General features: G+C 46.0%; 1 protein-coding gene across 1 annotated transcript; it reads left to right on the top strand.

Moving 5' to 3' along the window:
* Positions 1–483: 483 nt before the first annotated feature.
* Positions 484–12364, top strand: LAMP5 (lysosomal associated membrane protein family member 5). Its single transcript, XM_037812373.1, has 6 exons — positions 484–1042; positions 1550–1722; positions 2095–2226; positions 2372–2477; positions 3751–3939; positions 11488–12364. The coding sequence occupies exons 1-6, from the start codon at positions 979–981 to the stop codon at positions 11664–11666; spliced, it is 843 nt and encodes a 280-aa protein (XP_037668301.1). The 5' UTR covers positions 484–978; the 3' UTR covers positions 11667–12364.
* Positions 12365–16541: the final 4177 nt, after the last annotated feature.

Raw genomic sequence — 16541 nt, 5'->3', positions numbered from 1 at the left:
TGATGAGGACAGCATGTCATTTGATGAAAGAGCTGTATTCTGTTTAATTGAATAAAAATTTTAAGCAGGCTTCCTAAAGTGTAAATATAGAAATCAGCCCAGTAGTATTTGTTTTTCTGTTCCACTGGAGGCTTGAGAGGATATCAGTGTGGTTTTTACATAACTATGGGATGTTACCCAGGTCATAATTTAAACATTTAGCAGAGTGATCACAATATAATAAGTGAGAGCAGGCAAGCCCAGAATTCAGAGAACTCATGCAGAGAGCAGAACCTTCCAGAAAAGACACCCAGATGGATGTACTGATGGCCTTTTCTGAGGAGCCTTCAATTTAACTTTAAAGCCAGGAGCTCACTGAGAGCAAGAGAGAGAAGGGGATGTCTCTAAATGCAGGAAACTGTTGCCATAGCATTTTCCTTCTCTGTTCCTGCCTACTCCTCCTTCCTCCAAAGCAGCAACAATTTGTGCCCTATCAGACGCCTTTTCAGAAGACAAGACCCAAGTGATGAGAGATCTATACCACATAATGACCGTGTACCTGTTAGGGACATCGAATAACTCTGAGGATACTAAGTTTCTCAGGACAGACGCATCTTTGCAGATTGAATTGCAGAACAGCCAACAGATCCAGGGAGAATTGTAGCCCCCACAAATCTCATTGGTCCCTGGCACAAGCCAAACCACCACCACTCCTGTAACACAAACGGTGTCCCTTCGGCAAGCACCACCCGGGACAGGTTCCCTCACCGCGGGGTCCGTCCCTCTGCAGTGAGCTGACTCCGGCGCAGCCTGCATCAGTCGGTGCAGCACCCGACACCAAGTCCTCGCCAGCGCGCACCGCACACGCGCTCCCTCTCTCCTCCCTCTCCGTCCCCCGCCCCTAGCTCACCCCGGCCGGCTCCAGCGGCGACTTTGAGGGATTCCCTCTCGGAGGGCCACTGCAGCAGCACATCTGGCCTCCTTCGCTGCACTGCAAGTATGGATCTCCGAAGAAGAGCCGTTCCCAGCGTGGAGACACTTCGAGTTCTCCTGGTGCTGTTCCGTGAGTGGCGTTTCGGTGACCGGGAGGGCGGGGTCCACCTTTTGCAGAGACTAGAACCCACGTATTAGAGCCGGCGCCTTAGGATCAGAATGTGGCCTTTGTGTTTTGCCCGGGCGTTGTTGTTGGTGAATTCCCCCCACCCCCCGCCGGTGCCAGGGAATTCTCCGGAGAGCCACACAACAGTATGACTTATCCCAGAGCGAGCGGCGGGCCTGCTTGGTGGGGTCGGAGAGTTAACAAGAAAGATTTGTTTTAAATGTCCAAGATGTAGAAAGAGACCAGCCGGATTACAAATAAAGGAGGCCTTTCTAATTTTAAAAAATTTAATTATTATAAATTGGCAGCAAGGGAGTCGAGTTTATGGGTGCTGGGTTGGAGAAATGGCTCGCAAAGCGCACGGCCGTCGGCGGGGAACTTTGCAACCCCAATGCCAGCAGAGCGCCGCACCCTCCCTCCACCCTTTCTCTGGGTCGCTTGGGACAGCGAGTTTGTTTGTTTGTTCCGCAGATACAGCGGCTCAAATCATGGCAGAACAAGAAGTGGAAAATCTCTCAGGCCTTTCCACTAACCCTGAAAAAGATATATTTGTGGTGCGGGAAAATGGGACGACGTGTCTCATGGCGGAGTTTGCAGCCAAATTTATTGTACCTTATGATGTGTGGGCCAGCAATTATGTAGATGTAAGGAAGCTCCCCCGCCCTCCCCCAGCTTGTTCCTAGGGCTCCAGGAGCGAATGGTACCCTCCAATAAGGCGCTGCGAAGACCTGGTCGCCCGCCCTTCTCCCCGCACCCCCAACAGGGTGCTCCGGAATGCTGCATGGGGGTTCCGGCTTGTCATGCCCCCTGCTCGCTCCGCCTGCGTTGAAAGTACCCCCCCCCCTTCTCTGCACTTCCCTAACGCCCCCGTCTGCACGTACAGCATCTAACCGCATGTTCCCGGACCCGGGAGCGCGCGGGCGCGCGGAGAAGCGCCCGGAGTTTGGACGCGCCGCCCCTTCCAGCCCCGGGAGGGCCGGGCGCGCTGAGAGGGTACGGGGCGTCTGTGTTCCCAGCTGATCACAGAACAGGCTGATATCGCATTGACCCGGGGGGCTGAGGTGAAGGGCCGCTGTGGCCACAACGAGTCGGAGCTGCAAGTGTTCTGGGTGGAACGAGCCTATGCACTCAAAATGCTCTTTGTGAAGGTAACTCCGGGCCGGGTGGACGGAGGTGGGAGGGGGGGGCGCGGGGGGCGGGGCGCAGACTCAGCACGGCTAGGGCAGGGGTGACCCCGGGGTTTCCAGACCCAGAAGTAGCCAGAGGTTGATGCGCGCCTCCCCTGCTCGGCAGGAAAGCCACAACGAGTCCAAGGGGCCCGAGGCGACGTGGAGGCTAAGCAAAGTGCAGTTCGTCTACGACTCCTCGGAGAAGACCCATTTTAAAGACGCAGTCAGCCGTGAGTAAGGCCAGCAGGGCTGGGGAGGCTGTCTGGGTAAGCGCGCACACAGCAGGGAGTGCAAGACATGGAGACCTGAATTTGCCTTTCCGGCTTTGCGCCCCCAAACCAAGTTCAAGAAGGAAGAGGGGAGAGCGCCTGCGAGTCCTCTGGGTCTCAGGCCGTTTAGATGCGGAGGGAACCTCAAAGGGCTCGAGGACCAGCCCTGGATAAGACGTCCTTTGTGGGTCCGGCATCCCCCTGGCTGCTTCAGGATGGCCTCGTAAGACCTGGCCTTTAAAGGAGCCCGGAGAAGGCAAAGTTGTATTTCTGTTTTCTTGGACGTCCGGGTTTGTCTTTTCATACGCTGGAATTGCAAAGGGGCAGTGCAACTTTATCTTCGCCGGAATTTGATGGCCTGCAGTCTCCTTTAGAGCAGGCAGCCTGACTCCTCAGTCATGTACTGCAGTCACCCCAGAGTGAATTCTGCACCACGTCTTAATTTGTTAACCTTTCCTGCCCATCACTCCAACAACTCATCCAGTTTTCCGAAAATTGTGACAGGAGGAAAATCCAATCCTCCCACAAAACAATATTCTTATTTTGAGGCCCCAAAGACATTAAATTTTTTTTTAATGAATTTTCTATTCCATCCATAATTAGGTCTTCCATCACCCAGGCACCTGGGCTGGGAAACGATTTTTATTAAACACTTTTAGAAGATTCATATGCCATCTCTCCCTTGTTCATCTCTTTTCCTCAAGATAGTAAAGAGAGCATTTTCTCCTCTTCATCAAAATTCAAGTTACAGCATTTCCCCAGTTAAGTTAGAAAAAGAGAGAAAGAAACCAAACTTGAGCCAGAAAAGAAAAAGGGGAACAGGCCCTCACGGGTTATTTATGTGCCCAGAGCATCCGCCAGCAGCTGTGATTTGTGGAGGAAAATAGTTTGCCCTTTGCGGGGCCAGTGTGAAATGCAGAAAAGGAGGTCACTGTTTCTTCTAAGTCTTTGGACTCTCCATCCTTTGGTTTTGTGTAGCATAAAGGGTTGGGTTTCTAGGTACCACTCTCCTCCAAAAAGAGATTCCGAATTACAAGAGCCCCTGCTCAGGAGAGAATGGGTGTGTTTTCCCTCCATCACCACTTGATGTCATCTGCAGAGAGGACGGGGCAAGGGTGAGGATGAGGGTTGGGGAGTGGGGGGAGGTTCTGGAACCGAGGGGCACAGGGGCCTAGGGAAGAGGGAGCGCTCTGCCGGCGAACGGGCCTAACCGCTGCTTTGGCCTTCGCCGCAGCGGGGAAGCACACGGCCAACTCGCACCGCCTCTCCGCCTTGGTCACCCCAGCTGGGAAGTCGTACGAGTGTCAGGCTCAGCAGACCATCTCACTGGCTTCCAGCGACCCGCAGAAGACGGTCACAATGATCCTGTCTGCCGTCCACATCCAGCCCTTTGACATCGTCTCGGATTTCGTCTATAGTGAAGGTAAATAATCCTTGGGGGTGGGGCTGGGTGACCGCCGGGGTGGATGGGGAAGGGGACCTGCCAGGGACCCCCGGGTTTCACGACTTGGATTGTCTCTGCGGAAGGCTGACACTGCCTTCCTCTGTAATATTTTTCAAAGACCGAAGTCAGAAAATGGAATTGTTTTGACGGTCTTCTGTGCCTCTTCCCTCCTCCCTCTCTTCCTTTTTCTTTCCTTCTTCTCTTCTCTCCCTCCTTCCTTTCTTCTCTCTTTCCTCCTTCCCTCCATCTTTCCCTTACTTCCTCTCTTTCCTCAATTCCTCTACTTGCCGAAAGGTAAACCTGGATAGGGAGAGAGGTCAGAAAGTCACTTGGTAGTGGTGGTGGTGGGGGGTGGGTGGGGCGCGATGATAATTTTGAAACAAGTTTCCCAAGGAGAAAGCAGCTGGAACCCCCACAGAAATCCCTTTGTCTCCGTTATGTATTTCCTGTGCTCCTTTCTCTCTCTCCCTTACCCCCCCACCTCTCTGTCTGTCTGTATCTCTCTCTCTCTCTCTCTCTCTCTCTCTCACACACACACACACACACACACACACACACACACACGCACGCACGCACGCACGCAACTAGCAGGAGCCAGCTCTCACATCTGGAGAAAAGCCTTTGCTTCTCTGGGCCTCAGTTTCTCTAGGTTCTCTTAGGCACTTTTAGCTGTAGGATCTACCACTGTGAGTCTAAGCTCTGTGTGCCCAGACTGCAGGTGGGAGGTGAGCAAGTGGCAGCGAGAGACTCACGGAGATGGCGTTTCCATCTAGCACTCATCTTTGTGAACACCCAGGGGCGGAGGGAGGGAGGGGCAGCTGGTAAGTGGGTCTTTCATCCCCAGCAGCTTCTGCTCCAGGATGTGGAGGGCTGATTTTTCTCCATCTGTGCTCGCCCCATTAAGGGGATCAGGTGGGCTACAGCTGGGGCAGATTCAGCTCCTCCACACTCTCTTGGTTCTCTGCATCCACATTTTTGCCATTTGTGCAAGAGTAGCAACTCTGTGTGTGGGCAAGAGTTGGGGAAGTGGGTTCTTCAATTTGTTTGTCTCCTGTCTGGAGGAGGTTGTTTAAGACAGTTGCATACACTGTTTATTTATCCCTTGTGGTTATGAAATGGGGTGAGACTCTGTTTTATGGGGGCTGCCTTGGGCTGGGGACCTCCAGATGAAGACAACTATTAGACTGAGCTGGAAATTCGATAAGCCCCACCGGTGTCAAACAGGCTTGTTTTTTGAGGAATTTAGCTTTTATAAGATGTTCCTGCCACTCAAATTATATTGAATACAATGCCCCATCCCCACTGATAATTCAGAAGGCATTTCAGAATTCCTCAGTTACTGTGTTCTTGAGAAAAGAACCTGGTTCTTTCTCATCCTTGTAGCTTTAGCAGCTTATAGAGTAAATGGCACATTGCAGATGCCCCATTAATTTGACTAAATTGACATTCTGAAGCTGCCGATTCAACTAATAGAGGCTTCCAAATACTCAAAGGCCAAAAAATTAGAATTTAATATATTTAGTAAATCAGGGCCACATTTACCTGTTCTCCTGGAAGGATATGCCATTCCATTTTAATGAATTTTCTGAAAAATTGAAACTAAACTCAAAAGTCAAGACCTTAAAATAAAATAAAAAAATCTGCTTGGCAAGGGAAGTATTTGTAACATGTAACAATATCTTTCTTAAATTGAAAATATGAAATGTAATGTAGGGTAGTTTGACTTGATAATGTTTATTGATGACCAGGAATTCATTATAAAAATATTGGACTGGATGGTATCAGTCTCCAGGGTCGCAACCATAAATGATTCTGAGTTTTTGTGGGTGCTTTTAATAGTCTTTAATGAATTTTTGTGTTTTTTTTTTTTTTTTTTGGTGGTTGGCTGTAATTAGGTACTTTTACTTCTCAGCCCTGCTGGTGCTACAATTGCCACTTTTACTAGCTCTTTACCACAAAAAAAACCCTAACCCCTTTGGGTCATTTCAAGGTTCTTGCATATATCCATTCGTCTTTGGAATGAGAAATCATTTCTCACAGATAGTTAGATTCTGTGCAAAGTAAAAGTAAATGAATACTGAATAAGGGCTAGAGTTACTTACCTAAAAGTCAGGGACATTCAGTGCATGGACTTAGTGACATCTTTTGTTTGCAAAGCAGATGTTATTTACGTCAAGGTCCTAGATGAGAAAGGTTGCTGGGTACTTAGAGGGTTTAAAAGCATATATAACTTTCTAAATGCAGACATGTTAAGCACGGGCACATTGCACTTGTCTCACCCAGGCTTTTTTGAGTAATTATCAGGACATTCCCTCCTTATGGTGCCTGGGGCCCCGGCTTTGACACTCCTGCGGGGTAGGCAGGCCTCATGGGGAATCACTCTCTGGATCGATGTGCCTTTGTGTGGCTGGGGTTCTTTGTTCCTGGCTCCTCCTTTTTCATTCTCTCAGCACCTGCCCCCCACTGTGTTTTGTAAGAGATGATTTTTATGTGGTTTGGAGGAATCTGGAAGATTCCTTTTGGGCTGCCTTTTCAGGACCCAGCATGGGGTCCTTATTCTCCAAGGAGAAGCCTGAGGCTCTCAGCCTGCCTGGGCATGAGTGGACTGTGCCTGTGTATATGTTTGTGTATGTGTATGTGTGTTGGGGAGGGGGGCAGGTCATATGCCTGCATATCCGCTGCAGGGGTGTGTATGTGTTTGGTCATTTGTGTGGGTGTGTTTGGACAGGGCCCGAGGTCCAGCAGGAGCCGCAAGCAGAAGGATTTCCTGTGAGGAGCCCATTCCCTGTGTAAGGGTGTCTGTCATACCTGGTTGTCTGCAGTTTCACACCTGCCTGTTTAATGGGCTCTATGAGTAAAGCAGGAAGGGTCAGTAAAATGGACCAGGGCCTGGGGAGCAGCCTAGATGGAGGTTGATGTCTTTATCACACAAGTCCCTTTGGAGCACTGAGCTTGCCTGTGACCCTGAGCCTCAGACAAAAGTTTCCTAGCCCAGCACATGTCCAACTGCAGGGTGCACACGAGTCGATTTGGTATCATGTAAACATCCAGAGTCTGGTTCAGCGGATCTGGGGATGGGGCCCAAGATGCTGCATTTCTAGCTTCCAGGTGAAGCTGCTAGTCCATGGAATATACTTTGTGTAGCAACTACCATCCTGCAGTTCAAAGCACCCCATACATCTCATTGGGTTTGATTAACTGGTCTTTTCACAATTAATTTACAGCCTGCTACATTGAGGGCCCTGGAAGATTTCTGGCTGGGATAGGGTGGGGAGGTGGGGAGGGGAACAGGTTACTGGGAGAGAACAAACCCACCTGAGTGTTTTAGTGGCTTGAATTAAAGGAAACTTTTACAGATAATGACAGAAGAAACATAAAATATGAAGGCTGCCTCTGTTCCCCTTTATTTGAGATTCCAATTTAATAGGCATTAGAAATATACCACATACGGACTGGTTCCTTTCTAATTCTTAGGGAATAAACCCCAAATCTGTGAGGGAGGGACTGGAATTCCCAGTCACAATGGAGAAACCAGGGCTCAGAGAGGTGCAGTAACGTGGAGATGGCTGTGTGTTCATTGCTGCTAGGGCTGTTTTTTGCGTAGCAGATCCAGAGCTGGTTTCCTTTGCGAGACTCGGGTGCTCCTGCTGAGCGACCCCAAGAAACAGATGAATGCAATAGGGCATTGTTAGAATGTCTGCAGTCTCCCCTGAATTCATGAGCTTTTTCTTTCCAACAGCAGGACTGGGAGATGCCACCTGAGCTGTACACAGATCTGTGGGGTGAACAATTTGTGCCTCATCTTTCTCTGTCCACCACCTCCCCTAGAGAGCCCCGTGGCAAGCTGTCATGTCACACATACCCAAGGGTTGGCTAATCTAGGGCATGGTGTAAACTGTGATTTACTCAGCCTTCTGAGCCAGGAGGGTGCCACCCTGGATAGTTGTTCCTTGGGGCCTGGTGGGTAAGCACCCGAAGGGAGACAACTTGTCATTGACGCTGCCAAGACCCATGTTTGGGGCTCACTAAGGAGCCTCAGAGCAGGGCTCCTTAGCTAGTAAGAGGCTTCTTTGTTCCAGGTCTTAGGTCCTAGGGTCTTAGGTGTGTGTCCCCCAGAGGCAGACCCTATGCAGGTGTGTAAGTGAAAGTCATTTATTTAGGAGGTAAATCTAGAAAGCACTGGTAGGGGAGTGGAGACACGAGATGGAGAAGGAAAGGTAGCCAGTGCATGTGCCTTAATGAGCAGGTTGTCTCCGTGGGTACCTGGGGCTCACCCTGCTGGAGCCTTTAGGAGAGAGTGTGGAACACACCTCAGGGCTATCCCACCTGAGGGATGAGAAATCTGGGGCATTTACCCACCAACTGCCATCAATCTTCGATGGCTGCTCCAGGGGGGTCAACCTTCTGGGACTCCTGGCCTGCCTTGTGGAGTGGCAGAAGCTTGAAGTCAAAACCCAGTGGCACATGTGGGGATGATCCATGTCAAGGGGATAAGGATGGGACACTGTGTCTGCTACACCTGGGCCCTGGGGACATATTAGCTTTCCCCACCCTTGTGCAGCTGACAATCTAGAGGGAAGACACATCATGTGCAGGGTGGACATCCATCAATAATTGCTTTATAATAAAATAAATAAATAAATAAATAAATAAATAAATAAATAAATAAATAAAATAATAATAATATATTATTTAACCTCTAATGGCAAAGGTCTCCAAAGCCCACTCATCCCAATGGCTTCTCAATATGCAAAACACATTTTGCTGATATTATAGGAGTACAGAGCCAGTCCAGGGAAAATATGGAAAGAGGGTGAAACCATCCCTCTAGCCTGGCCTGTCGGACTCCAGAGGGAAGCACGGTCAGCAAGAGGCTTGTCCTCCCGTTGAAACAAGAATAGTCCGTGGCATTAGGAGAGCTGGGGAAAGCAGATAGCCTGCCACTGCCTGTCCCAGACCTGTTCATTTGGGGTTCAATGAAGAGCTCTTGTAGTTTGCCTCAGGGCATAAGTACAGCTTTACAATGTTATAGTCATCAAACAAAGCAAAACAAAATAACACACACATCTAGCAACCAGAACCTAAGATAAATCATGAATTCAGTGAGAGCATCCAGGTTTATGGTTGGCAACTAGCAGATGGCAATGGATTGTCCCTTTGTTGTCTGATTTGTCTTCATCTGGCTCTTTCCATGACTAGTGGTTGTTGCCTTTTCCAGCCATGAGCCACCCCCTGGGGGGCAGGGTCATGAGGGCCCCCAAGTCCTGTGGAGGGGGACAGGGAGTCGGGGGTCCTGGAGGGTCCCAAGACAGATGAGTCCTGAGCTAAGCCAAGGGCTACTCTTCCCCTTCTCCCAGCACACCTCCCTGGCCTTCCTTGTTTTTCAGACTGGTTTTGGAATCGGCTTATCACACAGTATTTTAACCCTAGGGTCCATAGGGTTTGCAGATAGATTTCAGGGAGTCCATAAATTTTGATGGGAAAAAAAATTTCATCTTTATTTTCACTGACTTCTAATTAATATTTTGCATTTCCTTCAATTATAAATGAGGGCAACAAACCTCAGTAGTATTAGCAGTACCTGTAACTTTGTCACAAATAGGAATCAGATATTTTCATATTGCATGAAAGTTTTTTAGATCTTGCAAAGTAACAGTTATGCTTATTTTTAGTTTGCAATCACAGGCAATATTCAGTGTACTAGTGAAGTTATATGTTTGCTATATCCCAAATTATTTTAGAGTATTTCAAAAGCTGTATTTCAATATAATCAGTTTTCTTTATAATCCTATATTCTGAAATGAGTATATAATAATAGTATCTACCTCTTAGGGTTATTATGGGGATTAAATGAGATAATCATTGTGTTTAGAGCTGAATGTTAATTTAGGAACCAGGAGTATTCAATCAACAGCTTTGCTGTGGATTTGTGTGCAGTTTTCCATTTATTATTAGAGAGGAATGAATCCTGGGGCTCACGGCTCATCCTCCTTTTTTCTGCTGCTGTCAGGTAAAGTAAGAGAAGGGACTGTGTCAACAGAGACCTTGGAAGAGCATGGCACATAGTAGGTGCTCAATATATGTTTACAGGGTAAAAGCAGGTGCTCAATAAATGTTTACTGGGTAAAAGTTTGGTCTTTATAAAGAGAACACTAAAAGCTGATTTTCTTCAGTTGTGGCTCATAAATTTGATGGAAAGGCCACCAGTTACCCACAAAGGCGCAAATGAGCCTGAGCAAATGTGTTCCGGTTTCTAGGAATGTGATTCTGGTCAGCCTTACAAACTATTTAACCACAAGAAAGTTTCCCAAGAATTGTTTTTCTGGTTCCATTTTTAAACGGAGACACAAGAGCTATTTAACGTGAATTTTGGTAGGGTGAAAATCAAATCAATCCCATGGTACTTGTCATATTTTCTTTCTGGTCTAGGTGCTGATTACGTGGGTGTGTTCATTTGTGAAAATTCATCAAGGTCTAGGCTTATTTTTTTATTGTTGAATAATTTGCATCCATTAAAATGCCCAGATCTTAAGTGTTCAGCTTGATGCATTTTTACCTCTAATTTTGCAACCATGTCACCATCTCCCAGACCAAGTACATCTCTATCACGCCTGAAAGTTCCCTTGCTGTTCTTTCCATAGATGTAACCACTATTCTGACTTCTATTGCCATAGATTGTTTTATCTGTTCTTAAACTTCATATAAAGGGAATCATACAATTTGTACTCCTTTGTGTCTGGCCATTTTCACTCAACCTAATGCTTTTGAGATTAATCCATATTGTTACGTGTAGCAATAGTTCGTTCCTTTTTGTTCTTGATGAATCTGTTGTACGAACAGACCACAATTTGTTTATCCACTCTACTTTGATGGACCTTTTTGTTCTTTCCAATTTGGGGCTATTTCAAATAAAGCTTTTACGAACATTTACGTGCAAGTCTTTTTGCGTCCATATGTTTTCATTTTTCTTAGGTAAACACCTAGGAAGGGAATGCTGGGTTATAAGGTGGGTGTATGTTTACCTGTATTAGAAACTACCAAACAGCTTCACAAAGTGGTTGTACCATTTTCGCCAATGGTATATAAGAGTTCCAGTTGCTTCATATCATTTCCAACACTTTGTATTTTGTCTTTTTTAAAAGCTGTATATTTGCATGCAACTCTCCATGTGTACACTATACTTAAAGTTAAAAATTAAATCTACAATAAAAATGTTTGTCAGCATTATGTCTAATGCTGCAATACTGAAAAATTAATCATCTGGATGTTCTGTTCACAACTGCCCAAAATCCAGAAAACTGAATATTGCCATATTCATATTGTTGAATTTTTCTTTTACATTAGGCAGAAATATTCAGTGATTTAGCCTTGGGGTTGGTTGGGGAAACATTTCTGAAAAAAAGTGCCTTCCAAGGTTCCTTGAGAATTCTTTTCATCCCCATTCCACCTTTAGTTTTGATAGGATGACAAATGATTTAGGGTATTTTGATGGGAGTTCACCACTTTTCTTCTTCTTTCCCTTTCCAGAGCATAAATGCCCAGTGGACGAGCGCGAGCAGTTGGAGGAAACCTTGCCCCTGATTCTGGGGCTCATCCTGGGCCTGGTCATTGTGGTGACTCTTGCAATTTACCACGTCCACCACAAAATGACTGCCAACCAGGTGCAGATTCCCAGGGACCGATCCCAATATAAGCACATGGGCTAGGGCCCCTAGGCAGGCGGCCCCCACCCCCAAACTGGATCAGGTAAAGAAACAAATGCACTTTTCCACCTTGCACTTGAGGATACACCAACATAGCTACATTCGAACAGGCCTGGGTATTTGAGGCTTGCTTGGCCGGCATCCATGCTTAAACCCAGGGATGGGGGATTCTTTTGGATTCATGGGGTGAAGGATAGTTGCTTTCTCTCCCTGCTAGGGTGTGGTGAGGGAGGGTGTCAGCTAGCTTTCATGCTCCTGGCAACTTGGCTTTGCCTCTCCAAGAAGCGACACACACATCCTTGGAGGTGTATCTGGCCCGGAAGTTTAGGGATTGGGAACACATTTCTTGTGGGAGGAAATCCCTTTATGTTCAGAAGAAGGGGGGATGCTTTGCTCCTCTGGACACAGCTGGCTTGCCCTACACAGTTGTCAATGCCCTCAAAATACAGCCTCATGCTCCCTGCAGCAAGACCCCTGAAAGTGATCCATGCTTCTAGCTGGTGTTTTGCATGTCTAGTGATTGTCTTGGGAATGTTTCACTGCTATCTGCCCCCACTGACTTTGCAGTACAAGAACCCATTTAATATAACTATGCAGAGTTGTTTGAACTCCATAATGTGTCAGGTCCAACTAAGGGAACCTGAAGAATCAATTTATGTGAGTTTGTTTTTCAAAATGAATTAAAATACACTACCGTCTGACCTTTGGCTTGCTTTCTTGAAATGAGAAAACAAAACTAAAATCACTTCTTTGGCATCCATAGGAGAAAGGGGAATGATGAAGGTGGATTTTTCATTTTAGCAAGAGAAATAGCACAGAAGGGCATGGAAGCAATGAGGGGGAAGTTGGCTTTTCCAGGTGAAAATATATGGATTTCTTTTGGAAAATATAATCAGTTTTAATAATGATACCTCTTGAATGGTTGGTTAATATTGCTTCTGATGCCTCTTGGGTTTGGCATTTCATGTGGGAATGAAAAGCTGCACTGAGTGTGGTAGCCTAGGTTGAGTACACTTGAAGTTAATTTAATTTACTGAAACTTCCTAGAGAGATGTACGTAGCTGGAGCATCACCCACTCTCTAAATAGGGTGGGAACTTCCCCATAACCCGCACCCCCCCCCCCATAATCTCCAGCACGAGTTCATCTCTCTAGTCTTCAACTGCGAACAGTAGCTCATCTCTAGAAGTTCATTATCCCAGCAAACCTTAATAAGTATCAGCAAGTTGCTGTTTGATTACCAATTTGCCACTCATTCAAACTCAATCTTTCCCCCCAATGTTCTCTCTTCAGTGTCTGCCTGGCACTAGTAAGAAAAAAATCACTGACTCATCATAGTTGTGTGTTGCACAAGGAAAAGGGGACTAAAGTCCTTTCCCCAGGGTGCTGGTGGACACCCCCAAGGATGGTTTACTCCACCCTTCACTGTGATTTTCTCACACCTGTTCCCCAAACCTAACCAGCCTTTTCTGGTTAGCATCCCATAAATTTTTTTTATTCTGTCCTTTATTTGGAACCATCCAAGGATTTGAAGGGAAGTGGACACTTCTATGGAACTAGCCTTTCCCTCTGTTTCTTAGGAAAAAAAAATCTTAGACCTGAGTCATACTTCTGAAAATCCCCTTGCATGGGTGTGTTTTAATCTTGCTTTCACAATGCATAGGATTCATTATTAGTTAGGAAAATTGCCATTCATTCATTCAAACAAATAGATCTTGAGCATCTGTTGAGTGCTGGATGTACAGTGGTGAACTTTGCTTCACGTCCATGGGGGGAGGACTGACAAGAAAACGAACACTGCACATAAACGTGTCATTCTAAAGAGAACAGAGCCACCTGACTCTTCAGAGTGTGTCACACATCACATTCTCAGTCAGAATGTTGACACATGGCCACATCCCTATGTCTAAGCTAATAAATATTGCTGGAATCCGAATTCCTTAATTCTCAAAATAAAAGTGACCTTTCTACCTGTGATCTGCAGTTATGTACAAGAAGCTATCATCACTATTACTATGATTACCTATCATGTTTTCTTTAGCTGTCCTAAAATTAGGTCTTGACTTCAGCCTAATTTCTTTTGATCCTAGCCTTATTTCTCTCAGCCCTGACTTTATCTCTGTTACCGACTAAACCAAACAAAGGGTAGCCTCCCGATGCAGGGCTGGAGCAATCTTCTGTGGGTGTGTGGGTGCCAGGCATTCTCCCAGCTCAAGGAGAAGGCGTGGGCTCCAGAGGGGCTGAACTCAACTTGGACTTTCATGCCCAGTGTCATTTTCCTGCATTTTGGGGCTGCTCCTGGACCAGAAACAAGCTGAGGTGATGGGTCATCTATTTGCTTGCTTCTCAAGCTCAGAGACTGGGAAAGAAAACGAACAGATAAACCACAGATGCTCAATTATCCCTTTAACTTGTCATTTTTCTTTTTTACTGGGTTTTTAAACACAAATGCCTCCAGGTACAAAAGGATGTTGGGCCTGCCTGCTTGCCTGCCTGGAAAAGCCAGGCCTGATGCACGCAGATTTCTTTTCCAGGGAGGGTGATTTTGATTTAAATTCTGAGCGTGCAGGAATCCACCCCCTTCCCCTCCCCACCCTCGGATGGCAGAAGACTCACTTCTCACCTGTCTGTTCTACAGCCGGAGAACGCCCTCCGAATTATATTTTCTCTCTTTTCATCAGTCGTCCTCTCTTTCTTCTTATTGAAACCACCTTCGCAGTAGCAGAGACTTGGCAAAGGGGCTGGGTCTGGGAGAGAAGACCAGAGACACGTGGATGGAGAAAGGGGAGGGCGGATGGTGGGCGTGAGCGCCACCACGTGGTGGCGCAGGGTACTGCGTGTGCTGCACAGGAGTTTTTCTGAGGGAGGTAATCCAAGTGGGTACTTCGTACAAACATTTCCCTGGAGCAAACACCCAAGTGACCTGAGCCAGGCAGACACAGTTTTAAATAAGTGTCTCAGAGTACAGCTTGAAGGCAGCCTGCATCAGAAAATCCTAGGGTGCCTCTGAAAACGTCAATTCTAGAATATTGTCTCAGACAATGTTTGAGAATCCCTATGGGAGATCCTGGAATCTCCTGTTTCGCTAAGCTCATCAGGTGATTCTGATGCAAGCTGAAGTATGAAAACTTGTTAAAAGGCCTGAACTTTCATGACCTGCAGGCAACATTAGCCAAATAATTGGGCTTTTCTGTGCATATTTCCTCATTTGAAAATGGAGCTAGCTCCCCATTCTTGTAAAGTTGTTTGAGGATTCGATGAAGTACATCTCAGTCCCTAGCACAGTGCCTGCCACACTGGGAATGCTCCAGAAAAGATATTATTCATGGCATTTTCCTAGCACAGTACTTGACATGCATGTTCTAATTTTATCTGCCAAACCAGGAGTCTATGAAAAATCTGAAGGGTCTAATACAGAGGTTTTTGACCTGGTGGCCACAGTTTTCCCATCTGGTTTATTCTGAATTTGGAGCATGTTTCTATGCAGGGATTTCCATCGACCCAGTCCAGTAAATTGATTGGGGGTTTGAGAATTGGGGGATAGGAGGAAGGTGTGGGATGGAGTAGGAATTGGGGTCCACCAACTTGGATGGGCAAAAATTACATCTTGAGTTTTTACTAAACTCAAAGGAAAGGTAGAATTTCCTTCATTTATGAACATAGGTATCAAACCAAGGTAGTATGTTCAGGACCTGTGCATTTTTCATCAATAGAAATACCCAATATTTTCCTAGCATATTAATACTTGTTGGAGATATCCCAGAAATATCATTTATATTCATTCTTTTGAAATTATAGTGGTTTATAGACACATCACAAGATTCTGCTGTTTAATGCATTATACTGCAAAAATGGAAATGTATTTTGTATTTTGACAACTATAATTTAATTGGTGTTAGTCTATGTGTTTTATTTTAGGTACTTAAAAATATTTTTCTGAGCAGGGGTCCATCCATTGGCTTCAGATGGCCAGTGGGGCCCAGGGTGGAAAATTAGGGTAAAACCCCAGGGCTAATGGCTACTTCAGGTGTCATTTAAAGTAACTGGACCTGCCAGGTTATCTCCTGGGGCAGGATGGGACACTCCTTGACTCTCTTTCACAAAGGCTAATTTAAAAAGTCTTTATTTGCGCTGATCATGTGCTTCCTAGGCCCTGCTCTGGGTGCTGGAGACACATCAGTGAACAAAATGGGCAAAAATCTCTGTCTTCATGGAACTGAAATTCTAATATGTGTTCATGTGTGCACATACGTGTGTGTGGTCTGTTCAGGTATTATGATTAATATTTGTCCTTACCTAACTCCTCTAGGCTTTGGTTAGCTCAGTTAAGGTGGATCACATAAGGTCTTGATGTCCTTTCTAGCTGTAAATTTTTAAGAATGCTGGCAATGTCGAAGCATAATTATCAAAGCATTCGCTATGTGACTTTGAACAAATCGCTTCATTACAGCACTGGATCCTTCAGTACATGTTAATCTCAATGACCAGGTGATGGAATGAAAAACAGAAAGAGTGGATGAATGAACAACTTACTAATAAAGTTTTTACAATTCCAGTTTTATAGCTAGGAATCCGAGGTTAAAAGGGATCAAATTGCCTAAGATCACTGAAAGACAGACAATTAGAATGCACGATGTTCCCAACACACCGTGCCAATTTGCAAAACATCCTACGGAGGACACAGTGCGAGCGCTTAGGAGTCATTTGTGTCTTAGAGAGCTTACTTCTGCCACAACCATCTTTCTGTGTGTATCCAGGCTTTAGGAACCTTTCAGGATAAGGAATAATCCCCTTTCTTGTAAATCAGTATATTTTGATTCAGAAACCAGCTACCCATCAATATTTTCATATCCTATGTTTGTCCTTCATTAGATATATT

The sequence above is a fragment of the Choloepus didactylus genome, chromosome 19 (assembly GCF_015220235.1).
Source record: "Choloepus didactylus isolate mChoDid1 chromosome 19, mChoDid1.pri, whole genome shotgun sequence".
Classification (NCBI taxonomy): Eukaryota; Metazoa; Chordata; class Mammalia; order Pilosa; family Megalonychidae; genus Choloepus; species Choloepus didactylus.
The sequence above is the reverse complement of the archived record's forward strand: the minus strand, read 5'-3'. Positions and strand labels throughout refer to the sequence as shown.

Coding starts and splice junctions, on each gene's coding strand:
- LAMP5 (XM_037812373.1), top strand. CDS start 979: ATGGATCTCCGAAGAAGAGCCGTTCCCAGCGTGGAGACACTTCGAGTT. Junction 1,043..1,549: donor AGTTCTCCTGGTGCTGTTCC/GTGAGTGGCGTT, acceptor TTTGTTCCGCAG/ATACAGCGGCTCAAATCATG. Junction 2,478..3,750: donor TTTTAAAGACGCAGTCAGCC/GTGAGTAAGGCC, acceptor CCTTCGCCGCAG/CGGGGAAGCACACGGCCAAC.